This window comes from Rutilus rutilus (genome assembly GCF_951802725.1).
Source record: "Rutilus rutilus genome assembly, chromosome: 17".
Lineage (NCBI taxonomy): Eukaryota > Metazoa > Chordata > Actinopteri > Cypriniformes > Leuciscidae > Rutilus > Rutilus rutilus.
The window spans coordinates 10,870,583-10,887,559 of NC_140230.1; the positions used below are offsets into that span (position 1 = coordinate 10,870,583).

Consider the following 16,977-nt stretch of genomic DNA (forward strand, 5'->3'; position numbering starts at 1 on the left):
CCATTATTCAGTTCTATATCTACAGAGATTCCACAGTCTGCCCAAATTCACTGTTGAATTTTGCAAAACGAATCGATGTTGCAACATCATACTCTTCTACTGATCTTTCAAAAATTGAATGTTTAATTATAAGGATTTTGTTAATCTTTTTAATTATAAAGCTATTTACAACATTGTTTCATTTATTATTATTATTATTTTTATTTTTCAAAACTGAGCCACCTAACATTATTTCAACCACATTTCAGTGCTGAAGGTTGGACACATGCCAGCTGGGATAGTAAAAAACAACACCTGACCTACACTGTGGTGTACACACAAAATTACACACACGTTTACAGTTTATCCATTTCAGTCAATATTTGTATAGTGCTTTTCATAATACACATTGATTCGAAGCAGCTTTACAGAAAATCATGAAGTTAATGTTTATAATAGATTTATATTCATGCCTTTTAGAGCTGATTAGAGCTGGGCGATAATAGTTACATTATGTGATAATATATACTGTATACCATATAGAAAATTTTAACTGCTTGTTTATATGTCTTTGCATTAGTATACTGAATGTATGTGTGTAAAGTTGGAAATACCTACATATCCAACTTTATAGAGAAATGTGCAATAATACAATTTATATTTTGCAATAAAACATTCAAGCTGATTTTCTATATATTATAGTACAGTTTATTAAATATACCAATTTAAAATTGACACGGGGCACATACACTGTTAAATAACACTAAATTAGAAATATGTTCGTTAATGAGAACATAGAGCTGCAACTCCTACTGTAAAGCACAGTAACACACTCACACACTTAATTGATTCAATTCCTAACACGCTTCATTGAAGTTAAATGGTATACTTCAATGGAGATCAGATCCTGTCTCTTATACTTGTACATGCTCTTCTTTCTGACTGCAGAGACTCTGCAATCTCCAGCAATAAGACTCCTCACAACAGCTCGATGGCTCACATTGAGAGTGTCCTGCAGCAGCTGGACGAGGCCCAGGCTCAGATGGAGGAGCTGTTTCAGGAACGGAAGATCAAACTAGAGCTTTTCCTCCAGCTCAGGATCTTTGAACGAGATGCCATTGACGTGAGTCCACACTTTACAACATGTCTGACAGTTCGACAACCCACTGATTTTGTTGTAAAGAATAGATCTTAACGGTCAAGACAAGCGGTTCTCAATTGATGCGTTGCAGGCATAGGGGAGGGAAATTGGTGGGGAAGTCAGTTTTATTTTATTTTATCATCATTCTTCACACTTCCAGATGTCTTGAGAATCTGAATGAATAGCAGACGCTCAGTTACACATTGCTAAATAAGTGACCACATCAAAACAATTATCATGATTAGCTGATCAACGCTCAAGAACTGCAGAAGTTAAGTCACCTTTATTAATATAACGCTTTACACAATACACATTGTTTCAAAGCAGCTTTACAGTGATAAACAGGAAAATAATAATGCAAACAGAGTTCAATTCTGCTGTAAAGCAGCTCTAAAAAGGAAATATTGTAATTGTTCAGCTCAGTTCAGTCTTGTAAAGATCATCAAATATGAAATAAATTTAATTCAGCTATAAAGCAGCTAGAAAATGGCACAGTAGTCTAGCAGCATTCACGAAAAGTCAACATTGCACGACCATTACTTTCTGTCACAGGCTGGTTGCAGCAGAGATGAAACTGGATCTAAGTGCAGCAGTCTTTATTGATAACAAACTCAAACTAACAGAAATACTCAGGTTTCTCAGGAATTCAAAAACAGAAAAAACCAATAAATTGCAAAAACAAACCTATACGCACAAGATTAGTATTATATGGGAACCCCCCCTCCCCCTATACACTATATAGAGATATGACCCAGCACCCAAAATACTATCAAAACACTCCAACGCAGCCTCCATTCTTCGCAAAAGATTGATAAAAAGGCGCACAGGAAACAAAAACCTTGATAAACGACCAAATCCTGGCCAAATCACAGAGGATTTGCCCATTCACACGGGACTAATATTATCACAGGACCTCTGTGTTTGGTGAAATATGGTAGATAATTTGCAGGGGGGGGATTTTTACTTTACAAGTTACAGACATGGCCGATTCGCACGGGATTAAGATCACAGACAACCTCCGCAATTATTACAAATGACTAAAGTTCACCAGGTAATACTAATCCCGTGTGAATAGGGCTAATGACAGATAACTGAACAAGACTAAATACATGGCTTAAATACACGGGCAAACAAGGGAGCTAACAAGATAAATAGCACACCTGAACTGAATACTGAAATCAAAATGTAACCATGGTGACAAACTGACAGGGGACAGAGGAAGACAGGACTAATTAACAACTTAGAAGCTACCAAGGAACACAACACAAACAAAACAGAATGAAAACCGTGACACTTTCTGTTTTGGTGCAAAATTTGTTTGTAGTCACTGAAGTGATTTTCAATTTTTCTAATTATCCTATGTCATGTTAATATTTTTGCATATTACTTGGCCAGTGCAGTTTATAATTATTGAAGTGTTTTATTTTAAGAACCTTTTTTTTTTTATTAGTATATTGCTCTCAGATATTTTTTTCCCTCATATCCAACAGACATCCCTCCATGGTTACATAAGTTTGAGTTTTCAGTACTGCGTCAATTGTTAGGTAGAAGGCTATATACCACGTGCTTTCTCATCCGTTTTGATCTGATCAAAGGAAGAAAGTGCTAAAAGACAAAATCCAGTGATCTCAGAGAATCTGAGCAGAAGCCTTGAGCAAAGAGAAAGCCATCATGTCTGCTCTTCTCACAGCCTGCACCATGAGTCATGGAGGTTTGTGTCTCTGGATGTGTGAAAATGAGTCACATTTTTTTTAAAAGGGTGTTTAAGAAACCGACAGCTTTATCTATATCACTTTATCAAGCTATTAGAGTCAACATGAAACAACCTATTTAATAATTGTGGACTTTATATTATTAAGTGATTTTGGCTACTATGTACTAACATTTAAATTAATCATTTAATACAATACTTGTGATGTGCGGCTCGCGGATATATTTGTGGACACTGTGGATAATCTGCGGGGCGGGCGGAGAAGCTCTGAGATGTTTGAGAAGCTCTGTATGTATATGACAGTAAACTAATAAAACCTATATCCAGATTTGCTTGGGCTTTATAATGATCATATTATTTATAACGCGCGATGGCCGCCGCTATGTTAGTTTGCACTGCAATTTAGAAAATCGGATCTGCTAGATTTACATCACGTAAATTCACCCACTTCTCCTGAAATACATGAAAGTAATTGACGGGTGGACTGGGAGAAGATTAGAGTAAACTGTATAGTAACATATACAATGTGTATCTGATATGAATAAAACACGTCCTCAAATTATAATTGAACAGATTATTATTGCTGCTTCCATAGACATCAGTGTGTATTTACAAAGTTTAAATGTTTTTTTTCTTTTTTTTTCTGGTACTTATGTGTATCTAAATTGCGCATCTCTACTGTTGACCCTTACCTTACCTACCCTTAACCTATGCTTAAACATAACCATACTACAAAACCTGTCCATAACCCTAACCATATTCCACCTCAGTAGCAGCAAGTGTTTTGCAATAAAACATGAACACAATAAGTACATTATGACAATTATTTATTTATTTAGCTTTTTTTCTGACGTAATTACATAGTAGTTAAAGGCACCTAATATAAAGCTGAACCATTGTTGTAATATGACCAAGTGCTTAAAGGGATAGTTCACTTTGAAATTAATTTTTGATATGTTTTAGCTTACCTCAAGGGCATCCAAGATGTAGGTGTCTTTGTTTCCGCAGTAGTTTCAATTTTGATATTTTTAGGTCAAACCGTTCTTGTCTGTCAGTCATATAATGCAGGTCTGTGGTCACTGTCTCAAAACACAAGCAGAGTCCAAATTAAAACAATTCCCCATCGTCCAAATGAAACAATTCCCCATCATAAGTACACATTGATGGCCTAAGACACGAAACGAGCGGTTTGTGTGAGAAAACGAACAGTATTTATATAGTTTTTAGCTCTTAAAAACAGCACACGTCCAAATGGTCTGACGGCGCGGGCGAGTATAGATGTATACATAGATGTCGCCTTGGCTACGGTTTCGTTCCAATGAACTGCAGTAGCGAAGGCGACATCTAGTGTATACATCTATACCCGCATAGATATATACACTAGATGTCGCTTTGCTACGGTTTCGTTCCAATGAACTGCAGTAGCCAAGGCGACATCTATGTATACATCTATACTCGCCCGCGCCGTCAGACCATTTGGACGTGTGCTGTTTTCAAGAGCTAAAAACTATATAAATACTGTTCGTTTTCTCACACAAACCGCTCGTTTCGTGTCTTAGGCCATCAATGTGTACTTATGATGGGGAATTGTTTCATTTGGACGATGGGGAATTGTTTTAATTTGGACTCTGTGCTTGTGTTTTGAGACAGTGACCACAGACCTGCATTATATGACTGACAGACAAGAATGGTTTGACCTAAAAATATCAAAATTGAAACTACTGCGGAAACAAAGACACCTACATCTTGGATGCCCTTGAGGTAAGCTAAAACATATCAAAAATTAATTTCAAAGTGAACTATCCCTTTAAGGTTTGATTAGATATCATGGGCTTTTTGTCCCTGCTGGTATGATATTGTAATTACATTATTATTCAGGCAAAATGTTTCTCCATTGACGGCCATTCACAAGTAAAAAAATATTTATTTTACAATCGATATTTTAACATTGACAGTTTTTGTTAAGTGACTTATATTTGTCCCTGCCCTTCCTTGGCAAAGTATGTGGACTCTTATTGTCAATTCTGTTCTGTTTCCTTTAGCTTCTATTTCCCCATTCTGTTTCAGTTTCCTTAGTTACTGATTACAGTATGTCCTCATTTGTTTCTATAGATATGTATTACATATTATATGTTTTGTTCACCATGTATATATCTGCTTTCATTGATTATCTGAGCCCTGTGTGTTGGATTGCCACCACATGACAGAATAACTTGCCCTCACAAGAAAAAAAAAAATATATATATATATATGTGTGTGTGTGTACTTGCTAGCAGTGCTCATCCTCCTCGAGAATGTTCCCTCGAGAATCACATGAGAGATTTTCTTGACCTGGCTCACTACTCACTACCTGGACTGCTCCATCTGCATGTTTTATCGCAGAGGCCTCAACGAGAAATTCAAGGCACACCTGCCTCTCGAGTTTGTGGAGTAGGTACGCTCGCCATGGAACCCACGCTAGAGCCCACTCCCGCTATTGAGCCAGAGCCAGCCAACATGTCCGTCCCGAAGCCAAAGTTGGCTACTATGTCCCGACATACTACTATGTCCCCTCGGCTATGCTCCGAGGCCAGAGCTTGTCACCAGAGTGTGCGTATCCTGTCCTGTCTATCCTAGAGCCATGAGCAGACCATTGGCTAATAGATTTATGGTCCAAAGATCCAGGTCATACCCTTGTCCCCACCCTTGAACTCACTCCTCTGACAGTCCTGTCCAGCTGTTTAGATGGTCCAGTTCTGTCTGGAGTCCTTCGTCCTCCAATGTTCCTGCCAAGTCTACAAGCTCCTGCATCCCACTCGGTCCCGCCCGACTCACTGGTGTTGTTCACTTCGCTGGCTCTGCCCAGCCCAATATCTCCGCTGTTGTCATCCAGCTCCTCGGCTCCACCTTCCTATCAAGCTCCGTCCAACTCTCCGGCTTCACCAGGCTCCTCTTTCCCTCCGGCTTCACCTTGGTCCTCACTCCCTCCGGCGTTGCTCTGGTCTGCTGAGCCCCCGTCGACCGATACCTCGGTCCTGCGAGCCAGCGGCTCCACCTTGAGCTTCCAAGCCATCAATGTCGCTCTAGTCCGTCGTCCTCTCTGCTTCACCTGGGTCTCCACATCTCCCGAATCTGCCTCCGTCGGTCGGTACCCTGGTTCTGCTGCGACTGTTAAACAATGCTCCACCCTGGCTCCTCCCTCCGTCGGCTCCGCTGTGGTGTCTCCCTCTACCGGCTCCTCCAGGTCTCTGTCTGTCACCAGCTCCTCGCTCACTTTCTAAACCTCCTCTTGCCCTCCACTGTTGGACCTTCAGTTATGGCGCGAGGAGACACTTTCTGGGAGGGGGAGTAAAGTCACATTTATGTTCTGTCATGTGGACTTGTATTTTGACATTCTGTTATTGTTTCTTTAGTTCCTGTTTCCCCGCTCTGTTTAATTTCGGTTTCCTTGGTTATGTCCTCGTTTGTTTCTAAAGTTACTGTATTATTAGTCTCATCTGTGTCTCGTTTTGTTCACCATGTATATATTCTCCCTGTTTTGTTCTATTCCCTACCGGTTATCGTCTTAGTTTATATGAGGTTAGCTGTGTCTTCTGAGTGTTTCTGTTTGTTGGATCAAAAAATATTTCCATTGATTATCTGAATGGTGAGTGTTGAATTGCTACCACAGCAAGACACAGTAAGCCCATCATTCTTTGCGATTGACCTTTGGTGGCTGTGTTCTGAATGTTTTGTTCATAGGAAACCCAATATGATGTAATCAGAGTCCACAAAACGAGTTGGCTTTTGTAGTAAAAGTGATATCGCTCACTGTAACATAATCCAAAACAGATCAAGGAGTATCACATTCCACTTTTGAAGGTGCTCACGTGCCACTGATACTTTGCTGATAGATTAGGTAAAACCAAGACAAAGAGCATGTAAATATTGATGACTTCACAGCCTGAAATCTGTACAAAGACAGCATAGGTGGATGTCAAGTATAACTTCCAGTATGTATGGGATGGTAGTTGACGATGGTAGATGAACTCCTCCTTGTTACACTTAATGTTGTTACTCAGAGCAGGGCGGGTTGGCAATGTCAGTTAAGGCGGCAGGGTGCCAGAAGGTACAGCTGTGGGCGTGTGATTTCCCAAACGCTGCTCCCACACGTTGAAGAACACATTTACTCCTTAAAGAAAATTGTTGTGTTCCTGCTCTAGTCATCATCAACGCTTCACTCAGAACAGCTGGGAAAAATGCTCATTTTAATTAGAGAAGGAGGAATTCTCAATCACACAACAGTGCAGAGTGAGTGACTTTTGACAAGAGGAATGTGGGAGAATAAGTTGTTTAAATCATGTCTTTAAACTTTACCAAATCGCTGTATCAGTGACAAATGGTGTGTTTTTAGGAACTTAAGCACTGTGTTTTGACTTATGTATTGGTATTGAGGAATAATTTAGTGAGTTGCATTGTAAAGCTTTGAATATGCTCTATATGAAGTGATGTTAGAAGTGTGGATATTTGCTAATTTATTGACTGAAGTGAACTGTTTGCCAAGCGCTTGTTCTCTGATTCATGTTGCTTCTGTTTTTACTCACCTGTTGTCAGGGCAACTCTTTATAGCCTATTAAGTTGTTCATTTTCTCTTGCATGTTCAACATCATTTCTGGGAATGTTTTATTTTTATAGCCAATATGCCTTCACAGCAGATTACATAAAAGTACAACCCATTGAACAAACTGTACATGTATACCTCAGCCTTACATTCTTAGTTTTATCTTAATCTTAATTAATTATAATATGGTATTTGCATGGTCCATATACAGTACATGAATAATACATTTTTTCAATACTTTATTTTATATATTTTTAAATATTAAATTAAATACTGCTTCCAGTATTCCAAATACTGCATTTTCAGACTAATAAATTGGATTAAAAACCGTGTTTGTTCAAGGATATGATTGCTGATACATTATCCATGCTTCATTATGGTGTTGTTGTGTAGGTCATCTCTGACCTGGAGTCGTGGAATGAGGAGCTGTCTCAGCAGATGAATGAGTTTGACACTGAGGATCTAACGCTAGCTGAGCAGAGACTGCAACATCACGCTGATAAAGCTCTCACCATGAACAACCTCACATTCCATGTCATACACCAGGGCCAGGAACTCCTGCAGTACGTCACTGAAGTTCAGGCCTCAGGTGAGCACTCATATTAAACTATAGTAGTATCTAAATAAGACTAAAATAATGTATTTAATACAAAATTAAGTAAAACGGTTATATTGTCAAATATCGTTCAAATTTAAAATAACAGTATTTAAATATATATATATACAGTGCTATGCATAAGTTTAGACACCCATGCTAAAGTTGACTAAAAAGAGGAATAAAAAAATCATCTTTTGGAAATTGAACTTAATGCCTTAATTTAAAAAATTTGGAAAAATCCAACCTTTAAGGACACCAATTTTCTTTGTGAATGAATAATGTATCGTAAATAAATAAATGTTCTTCCTTAAAATACAGGGTGCATAAGTTTGGACACCCCTATGTTAAATTCCCATAGAGGCAGGCAGATTTTTATTTTTAAGTTTTTTTATTTTATTTTTTGTTTAGGATACTATGCATCCTGATAAAGTTCCCTTGGCCTTTGGAATTAAAATAGCCCCACATCATCACATAGCCTTCACCATACCTAGAGATTGGCATGGGGTACTTTCCATAAGATCATCTCTCAATGCAAATCAAACTAGCTATTAGGCTAACTGAAATAAAACCATGCCAATCTCTAGGTATGGTGAAGGCTATGTGATGATGTGGGGCTATTTTAATTCCAAAGGCCAAGGGAACTTTATCAGGATGCATAGTATCCTGGATCCATGAAGTAACTGGCCTTTAAAAATAAAAATCTGCCTGCCTCTATGGGAATTTAACATAGGGGTGTCCAAACTTATGCACCCTGTATTTTAAGGAAGAACATTAATTTATTTACGATGCATTATTCATTCACAAAGAAAATTGGTGTCCTTAAAGGTTGGATTTTTCCAAATTTTTTAAATTAAAGCATTAAGTTCAATTTCCAAAAGATGATTTTTTATTCCTCTTTTTAGTCAACTTTAGTATGGGTGTCTAAACTTATGCATAGCACTGTATATATAAAAAAAGTAATTTGTCCCTGTGATGGCAAAGCTAAATTTTCAGCATCATTACTCCAGTATTCAGTGTCACATGATCCTTCAGAATTCATTCTATTGATATTGATTTGTTGCTCAGTTATTAATAATGGTTCGTATTGTTTTAAATTGTGAAAACAGTATTTTTTTCTGTTTGATATTTTTGTGGAAAATATGAAAAAATTATTATTATAATATATATATATATTTTTTTATGATTGAATGACACTAAATAATGGAGTAATGGCTGCTGAAAATTCAGCTTTGCCATCACAGGAATGAATTACATTATAATTATATTCAAATAGAATAAATTGTTATTTAAATTGTTATAATATTTCACATTATTACTGTTTTTCTGTATTGTTTGATCAAATAAATGCAACATTGATGCGCATAAGAGATTTCTTTAAAAAAAAATGAAAAATGAAAAAAATCTTAATTATAACACTCTTTTGAGCCGTAGTGTGTGCATTTGATATCTGTCCAGCCGTCTTTGTATGATGTCTTTGTGTGACCTTTGCGGTCACAGGATCACGTGAGGCATCAGAGATGTGTGTGTGTGTGTGTGTGTGTGTTAGTATGTCAGTTCAGAGCAGGCTTAAGGGGTAGGAGAGGACGTAGCTAAACGCTAAACTCTAAAGCCAAACACAGCTGGTCCAACCAGACACCCAGCAACCCTCCCTCCCTTCCTCCCACATGGCCCTGTAATCCTATAGACTCACACCGCCTAGCAAAATCACTGGTCACACACACACACACACACAGACAAGATTTGACATCTGATAGCACGCACAGATAGCAGAGAGCAAAACGAATCCTCTTTTCACTAGCATCCTTTTGCGGAGGCACATATACAAACGCAAAGCTGGAGTACTCTCAGAGTTTTAGCCCATTGCAACTCTGGGCTACGGGTGTAAAATGTGAGTATGTCTGTGTGTGTGACAATGTGTGTGCTAAGACCCAGGTATCTGCACTTTTGTATGCTGATTGTTTTATAGGTCAGCTATCATTTTCAGTGTTGATTTAGCTTATTTTTCGCATGGTATTCAACTGGCAAATTGGACTTTAAAGACAGCAAGAAATCAAAATTGACCCCATTTACTTCCTGTCTAAATGTTCCAGGTTGTATTGTGTGTGAATTATCAGTGCACATTATTCTAAAGAAGTAATAACTTTGTAATTGTGTCAAATGAAACTGATAATGTCATAGCTGTCTATCTGCAACCCAATCAAATCCCTATACTGTACATACAATCAGATATTCCAGCTGAATATTCACAAAATGTCCCATTACAGAAGGCAAATGTCATTTTGATGCCCTTGAAGCTGAAGTGTCATTTCTGCTTGTCGGGATGCTTAAACAAACTAAGCAATTTTGATGGCACCCAAGTGCTAAAGTGCTACTTAATTGTAAAGTTGTCCTTGCATATTTTAGTTCACCAAAATGTTTAATTGTATCATCATTTACTCACCCTCATGTCATTCCTACCCTGTATTGAAAAAAGTTGTCAACCAGAACTGTTCGGTTTTCAACGTTCTTTAAAATATTTTCTTTTGTGTTCTGCTGAAGAAATTCATACAGGTTTGAAATGACATGATGGTGAGTAAATGATGCCAGAAGGTTCATTTTTAGGTGAACTATCACTTTTGGGATTGGAGAAAGAACCATTAGGATAATAATTCACCTGATTCCTTGTGAAATTCCCATAATTTAAATAGGGTTAAGTTCAAATAAATCAAATATCTGTAATCCTCCACCTCCCTCCTCAATGTTTATTGTGGCCTATCTAATGCCTGTGTTCTTTAATCTGGTCTTTGTCTTGTCCAATTGATGTCTTGGCCAAAAATTACCGGCAGTCTCAGGCTTGATGAAGTCCTCATACTAAAGTCTTCTTACGGATTACCAACATATCCTGCCTTTGCATGTGGTGCTACTTCTTATTTATTCAGTTGATATTTCCTTTCCTTGATCTGTGAAAGATCCTAGAATTTATAAGTCAAACTTTTTGGGTGAAACTCAGGAAACCTGTTTAAAACATGTTCACGTCATATGTCATTAAATGAAAAAAGAAGCGAAAAACATATATACAGTTTCATATTATGAATATTTTGTAACATTTTTGCGTTTGTAATTGTCATTATTCAGTCTCAGTGATGATTCTCAATGTATGTATATCAGTGTTATTTTAGTGTCATGATATGCCATTATAGTTTTCGGTAATATTTTGAATTTTAGAAGACAGACAGATAGATAAATAGATATTTTGTGTGAGCACCATTGTTATCTAGCACTGCCTTAATCCTCCTGGCCATGGAATTCACCAGAGCTGCACAGGTTGTTGCTGGGATCCTCTTCCACTCCTCCATAATGGCATCACGGAGCTGCTGGATGTTAGACACATGGTGCTTCTCCAACTTTCGCTTGAGGATGCTCCACAGGTGCTCAATAGGGTTCAGGTCTGGAGACATACTTGGCCACTCCATCACCTTCACCTTCAGTTTCCTCAGCAAGGCAGTTGTCATCTTGGTGGTGTGTTTGGGGTCGTTATCATGCCGTTCGGCCCAGTTTCTGAAGGGAGGGCATCATGTTCCGCTTCAGAATGTCACAGTACATGTTGGAATCCATGTTTCCCTCAATGAAGCGCAGCTCCCCAGTGCCAGCAGCATGCAGCCCCAGACCATGATGCTACCACCACCATGCTTGACTGTAGGCAAGACACAATTTTCTTGGTACTCCTCACCAGGGCGTCTCCACACATGTTGGACACCATCTGAGCCAAACAAGTTTATCTTAGACTCATCAGACCACAGGACATGGTTCCAGTAATTCATGCTCTTGGACAGGTTGCCTTCAGCAAACTGTTTGCGGGCCATCTTGTGAGCCAGCTTCAGAAGAGACTTCCTTCTGGGACGACGGCCATGCAAACCGACTTGTTGCAGAGTGCGCCGTATGGTTTGAGCACTGACAAAATGACCTTCTGCTTCTGCAAGATCTAAAGCAATGCTGGCAGGACTCATGCGTCTGTTTTTTTAAGCCATCTTCTGCACCTAACTCGTAGCACAAGGACTCAACTTCTTCGACTGACCCTTGCGAGGCCTGTTCCGAGTGGAACCCGTCTTGGAAAACCTCTGTATGTACTGTAACTCAGTTTCAGAGTGTCACCAATCTTCTTATAGCCTAGGCCATCTTTGTGGAGAGCAAGAATTCTAATTCTCAAATCCTTAGAGAGTTATTTGCCATGAGGTGCCATGTTGAACATCCAGTGGTCAGTACAGGAATTGTACTCAAAGCACAAATTGTAACTGCTCTATTACAAGATACAACAATTTGTATGGTCCTGTCAAGCAGACAAAAACATGAACATGATGAATAGAACATGTGTCATTGCATGGTTAAACGACGTACCGCTATTATCACTTAGGGTGTACTCACTTTTGTTACCAGCTATTTTGACAATAATGGCTGTATGTTGAGTTATTTTCAGAGGACAGTAAATATATACTGCTATACAAGCAGCACAATGACGACTATAAAATATATCCAAGTTTCATTTCTATAGTATTGTCCTTTGAGTAGATATACTAAAATGTTTACTAAAATCTGAGGGGTGTATACTCATTTTTATGAGATACTGTAAAACCATTTTGACAAAAGCTCAATTTATTTGTCAGAGGAGATTATTTACACATTTGCCTCTCTTTCACTATGTCTCTTTGTCCTTCTCTGTGAAGGTGTGGAGTTGTTGTGCGACCGTGACGTTGACATGGCGACGCGAGTGCAGGATCTGTTAGATTTCCTGCATGAGAAACAGCAGGAGGTGGACGCCGCCGCAGAACAACACAGACGACACCTGGAGCAGTGTGTGCAGCTCCGACACTTACAGGCCGAAGTCAAACAGGTAACACCTGTCTGTCTGTCTCACTGTCCACCCACCCACACACTCAAGAACTCACTCAGGCACAAACACAAAGACATAGATGTTTACATTTCAGATCATGATACAGCTTTCTCAGCTGAGAACAAAACAACCACTGTATGATTTGTTCCTTCTAACGCACTGCCATAATTAATGTGTCATGAATAATTATCCAATAGAGATTTTATATTGCAGGTGGGAATTTCCTCTGTCTGTACCTGAGCAGTGACTCATGAGTAGTGAATTTAGGCTAAACTGAGGCTGAAAATCAGACACTGCCTTGTACACTAATACCTCTGACGCTTTGTTACATATCTTAGGTTTATTACATTGTCTCTCAATGTGCATGACTTTTTTTCTGATGTAACTGATAGGTGGTGTCTCCTTCCAGTAAATAATGATAATTAAGCTCATAATATTTTAGGCAGTGTCTTTTGTTTCACTAACAAAGATACATGTAGGATTCATTTCACATTTCACATTTACATTTATTTATTTAGCACACTCTTTTATCCAAAGCGACTTACAAATGAGAACAATGGAAGCAGTTAAACTAACAATAGGACAGCTATATGCCAGTGCTATGACCCTTCCCAGTTTAATCTAACGCAGTACATGTTTTTTTATTATTATTATTTTTTTTTTATATAGATGTAGAATAGAAGAAAAAGTGTTAGTATTAATGGATCAAGTGTTACCGAAAAAGATGCGTCTTCAGCCGTTTCTTTAAAATGTTCACGGACTCAGCAGCTCGGGTTGAGTTAGGCAGGTCATTCCACCAGCATGGAACAGACCAGATAAAGGTCAGAGAAAGAGATTTTGTACCTCTTTGAGATGGCACCACAAGATGACGTTTACTTGCAGAGCGCAAGTTTCTGGATTGTTCGTGAGTCTGAAGTAATGAGTTTAGGTAAAAAGGAGCAGAGCTCCGGTTGTTCTGTAGGCAAAAGTCAGTGACTTGAATTTGATGCGAGCAGCAACTGGCAACCAGTGCAGTTTTGTGAGGAGAGGTGTGACGTGTGCTCTCTTCGGCTCGTTAAAGACCAATCTGGCTGCAGCATTTTGGATCAGTTGCAGAGATTTGATAGTGCAAGCTGGAAGACCTGCCAGGAGAGCATTACAATGGACAAGGAGTTCTGTAGCATGCTCTGATAGGAAGGGCCTGATCTTCCTAATGTTGTGTAAGGCAAATCTGCAGGACCGGGCAGTTCTAGCAATGTTGTCTGTGAAGTTCAATTGATCATCAATCACGACTCCAAGGTTCCTGGCTGACTTTGATGGACTTATGGATGACAAACCTAGCTGAATGGAGAAGTTGTGGTGTAGTGTTGGGTTGGCCGGGACCACGAGCAGCTCTGTCTTCGCGAGGTTTAGTTGAAGGTCGTGGTCCTTCATCCAGCCAGAAATGTCTGTCAGGCAGGCTGAGATGCGAGCGGCTACTGTCAGATCATCCAGCTAGAATGAGAGGTAGAGTTGTGTGTCATCAGCGTAGCAGTGATAGGAAAAGCCATGTTTCTGAATCACAGATCCTAGTGATGTCATGTAGATGGAGAAGAGAAGTGGCCCAAGCACTGAGCCCTGAGGCACCCCTGTAGCTAGATGTTGGGTCTTAGACACCACACCACACCCCTCCACGACACCCCGAATGACCTACCTGAGAGGTAAGACTTGAACCATTGGAGTGTGGTTCCCGAGATGCCCTTTGTCTTTAGGATTGACAAGAAGATCTGGTGGTTAACTGTGTCAAAGGCAGCAGACAGATCCAGCAGGATGAGAACTGAGGATTTGGAAGCTGCTCTTGCCAGTCTCAGAGCTTCAGTTACTGAGAGCAGGGCAGTCTCAGTTGAGTGTCCGCTTTTGAAACCAGACTGATTGTTGTCCAAGAGGTTGTTCTGTGTAAGGAAGGAAGAGATCTAGTTGAAAACAACTCGTTCAAGTGTTTTCGCGACGAATGGAAGAGGAGATACCGGTCTGTAATTTGCCAGATGTGCTGGATTTAGAGTGGGTTTCTTAAAGGGTTAGTTCACCCAAAAATGAAAATTATGTCATTAATGACTCACCCTCATGTCGTTCCAAGCCCGTAAGACCTCCGTTCATCTTCGGAACACAGTTTAAGATGTTTTAGATTTAGTCAGAGAGCTTTCTGTCCCTCCATTGAAAATGTATGTACGGTATACTGTCCATGTCCAGAAAGGTAATAAAGACATCATCAAAGTAGTCCATGTGACTACAGTGGCTCAATCTTAAGTTTATCAAGCGACGAGAATACTTTTTGTGCGCAAAAAGTAAACAAAAATAACGACTTTATTCCACTATTCATTTCCTTCTCTCTGGGCCTCGAGTGAGTTCACGTAGTGTTATAGCGCAGCGCTTCTGTGTTGTACGTCACACGTAGGCTCACTATTGGCCGACGCTGGTCATGTGTGTGATTTTTGGGTGAACTATCCCTTTAAGCAGTGGGGTTACCCAAGCCTGCTTAAATGCTGTGGGAAAAGTACCAGTGTGAAGAGAGGTGTTGATGATGTGTGTGAGTGTGGGTACAACTGAGGTAGAAATGGCTTGAATTGAAGTAGATTAGTGGGAATAGGATCAAGCAGACAGGTAGTAGGGTGATTGGAAAGGAGGAGTTTGGAGACCTCTGCCTCTGAAAGCAGAGAGAAGGAGGGTAGAATGTGTGTGTTAGCTGGTAAGATATGTGTGTCAGTTTGTGGTTTGGTAAATTGGCCGTTGATGGTGGTTGTTTTATTTATGAAGAATGTGGCAAAATCGTCAGCTGTTAGGGTTGATGAAGGAGGAGGAGGGTTGAGAAAAGAGAAGGTTTTGAAAAGCATGCGAGACTCAGAAGAATTGTTCATTTTGTTGTGATAGTAAGTAATTTTAGCAGTAGAGATATTAGCAGAGAAGGAAGAGAGGAGGGATTGACAAAGACCAAGGTCAGTAGGATATTTCGATTTGTGCCACTTCCTCACTGCAACCCCTGAGTTTAGAATGATGTTCGTGGAGAACATCAGATAACAAGGGGTCTTCACAGTAACAATAAATTGTATTTTATATGATTAATGTTATATTTTTAAATATGATGATTTTATTATAAACATGGTGATTATCTCTAAGGTGGACAGCTAACCTAATAAATGATATTGACCATTTGAATCTAACCATGTCATGTCAAGAAATGAAGAAGTCAGTTTATTATCTTGTCAATTATTGTGCCTTTAGCCCCAAAAATAGTTTTGTTTTTCAAATGTTTGTCAAAGACTATGCCTGGATCGGATTCAGAGCCATGATCTAAATATAGATGGAGTAGACTGAGTCTATCAACACCCCCAAAGCTTCACAGTCCTATAGCTGGTCCCGGGTCGACATTTTATTCAGTAACATTAGCCAGTTTTGATTAATATGCTGTTTAATGTTGATGATTGCGTTATTTTACATGTGCATCTGCTTACATATGCTATCACTTGTTTCTGCTTATTCTTCACATGTGTTTTGATCAGGAGATTCTGTACTCTTTCAGAAGATGTGTCATAGCGCGCCTACCGTATAACAGTGAAAACACGGACAGCCGGAAAATTCCGTCACTGGTGGGGAAGCGTTGTCTCATAAATTACGGAAATTTCCCTTATTGGCGGGGAAAGAGTAAAATGGTGGGGAAAGGGAATCGACTTGCTACCCGAGATTGTGGCAAGGATCAGTAGAATTTTCTGGCCCATAGTGTTTTTATATTTGCATATGTATTAGTATTTGAACTACTATACTGTTCCATTAAGAAATTTTGAATGTTTGTTAACAACTTGTTAATGCTGCCATTTTAATAGTTAATGAAGTGCAGTGTTAATAGTCAGTTTTGAGTGGCGGATCTGACTACATACAGGAGCTGAATGGAAATGCAGGGCACGCTTAAAATGAGAAGGAAAAACTAGGCCAGGAGGAGCAGCTGGTAATCTCATTTCATCCTTTCATTTATTTATTTTATTATTTTATATTTATTTTTGTCTGGACTGCTCTAGAGGAAAGGAATGATTAGAGATGTGGAGGAGCTGGGACGCCCGTGTGGTTTAAGGAGTATTTGAGTGGGTGTGTG

General features: G+C 39.3%; 1 protein-coding gene across 7 annotated transcripts in view; it reads left to right on the top strand.

Annotated features, from left to right (window-relative positions):
- Nucleotides 1-16,977, top strand: part of triob (trio Rho guanine nucleotide exchange factor b) — a 163,826-nt gene that overhangs the window by 96,411 nt on the left and 50,438 nt on the right. For all 7 annotated transcript variants that reach the window (XR_014625016.1, XR_014625017.1, XR_014625018.1 and 4 more), the window contains exons 14-16: nucleotides 928-1,102; nucleotides 7,804-7,999; nucleotides 12,709-12,875. Coding sequence is in view for 4 of the 7 variants with exons in the window: in XM_084385350.1 (XP_084241476.1) it covers nucleotides 928-1,102; nucleotides 7,804-7,999; nucleotides 12,709-12,875 (538 nt within the window). In the remaining 3 variants the exon portion in view is untranslated. The remainder of the gene's footprint in view (nucleotides 1-927; nucleotides 1,103-7,803; nucleotides 8,000-12,708; nucleotides 12,876-16,977) is intronic.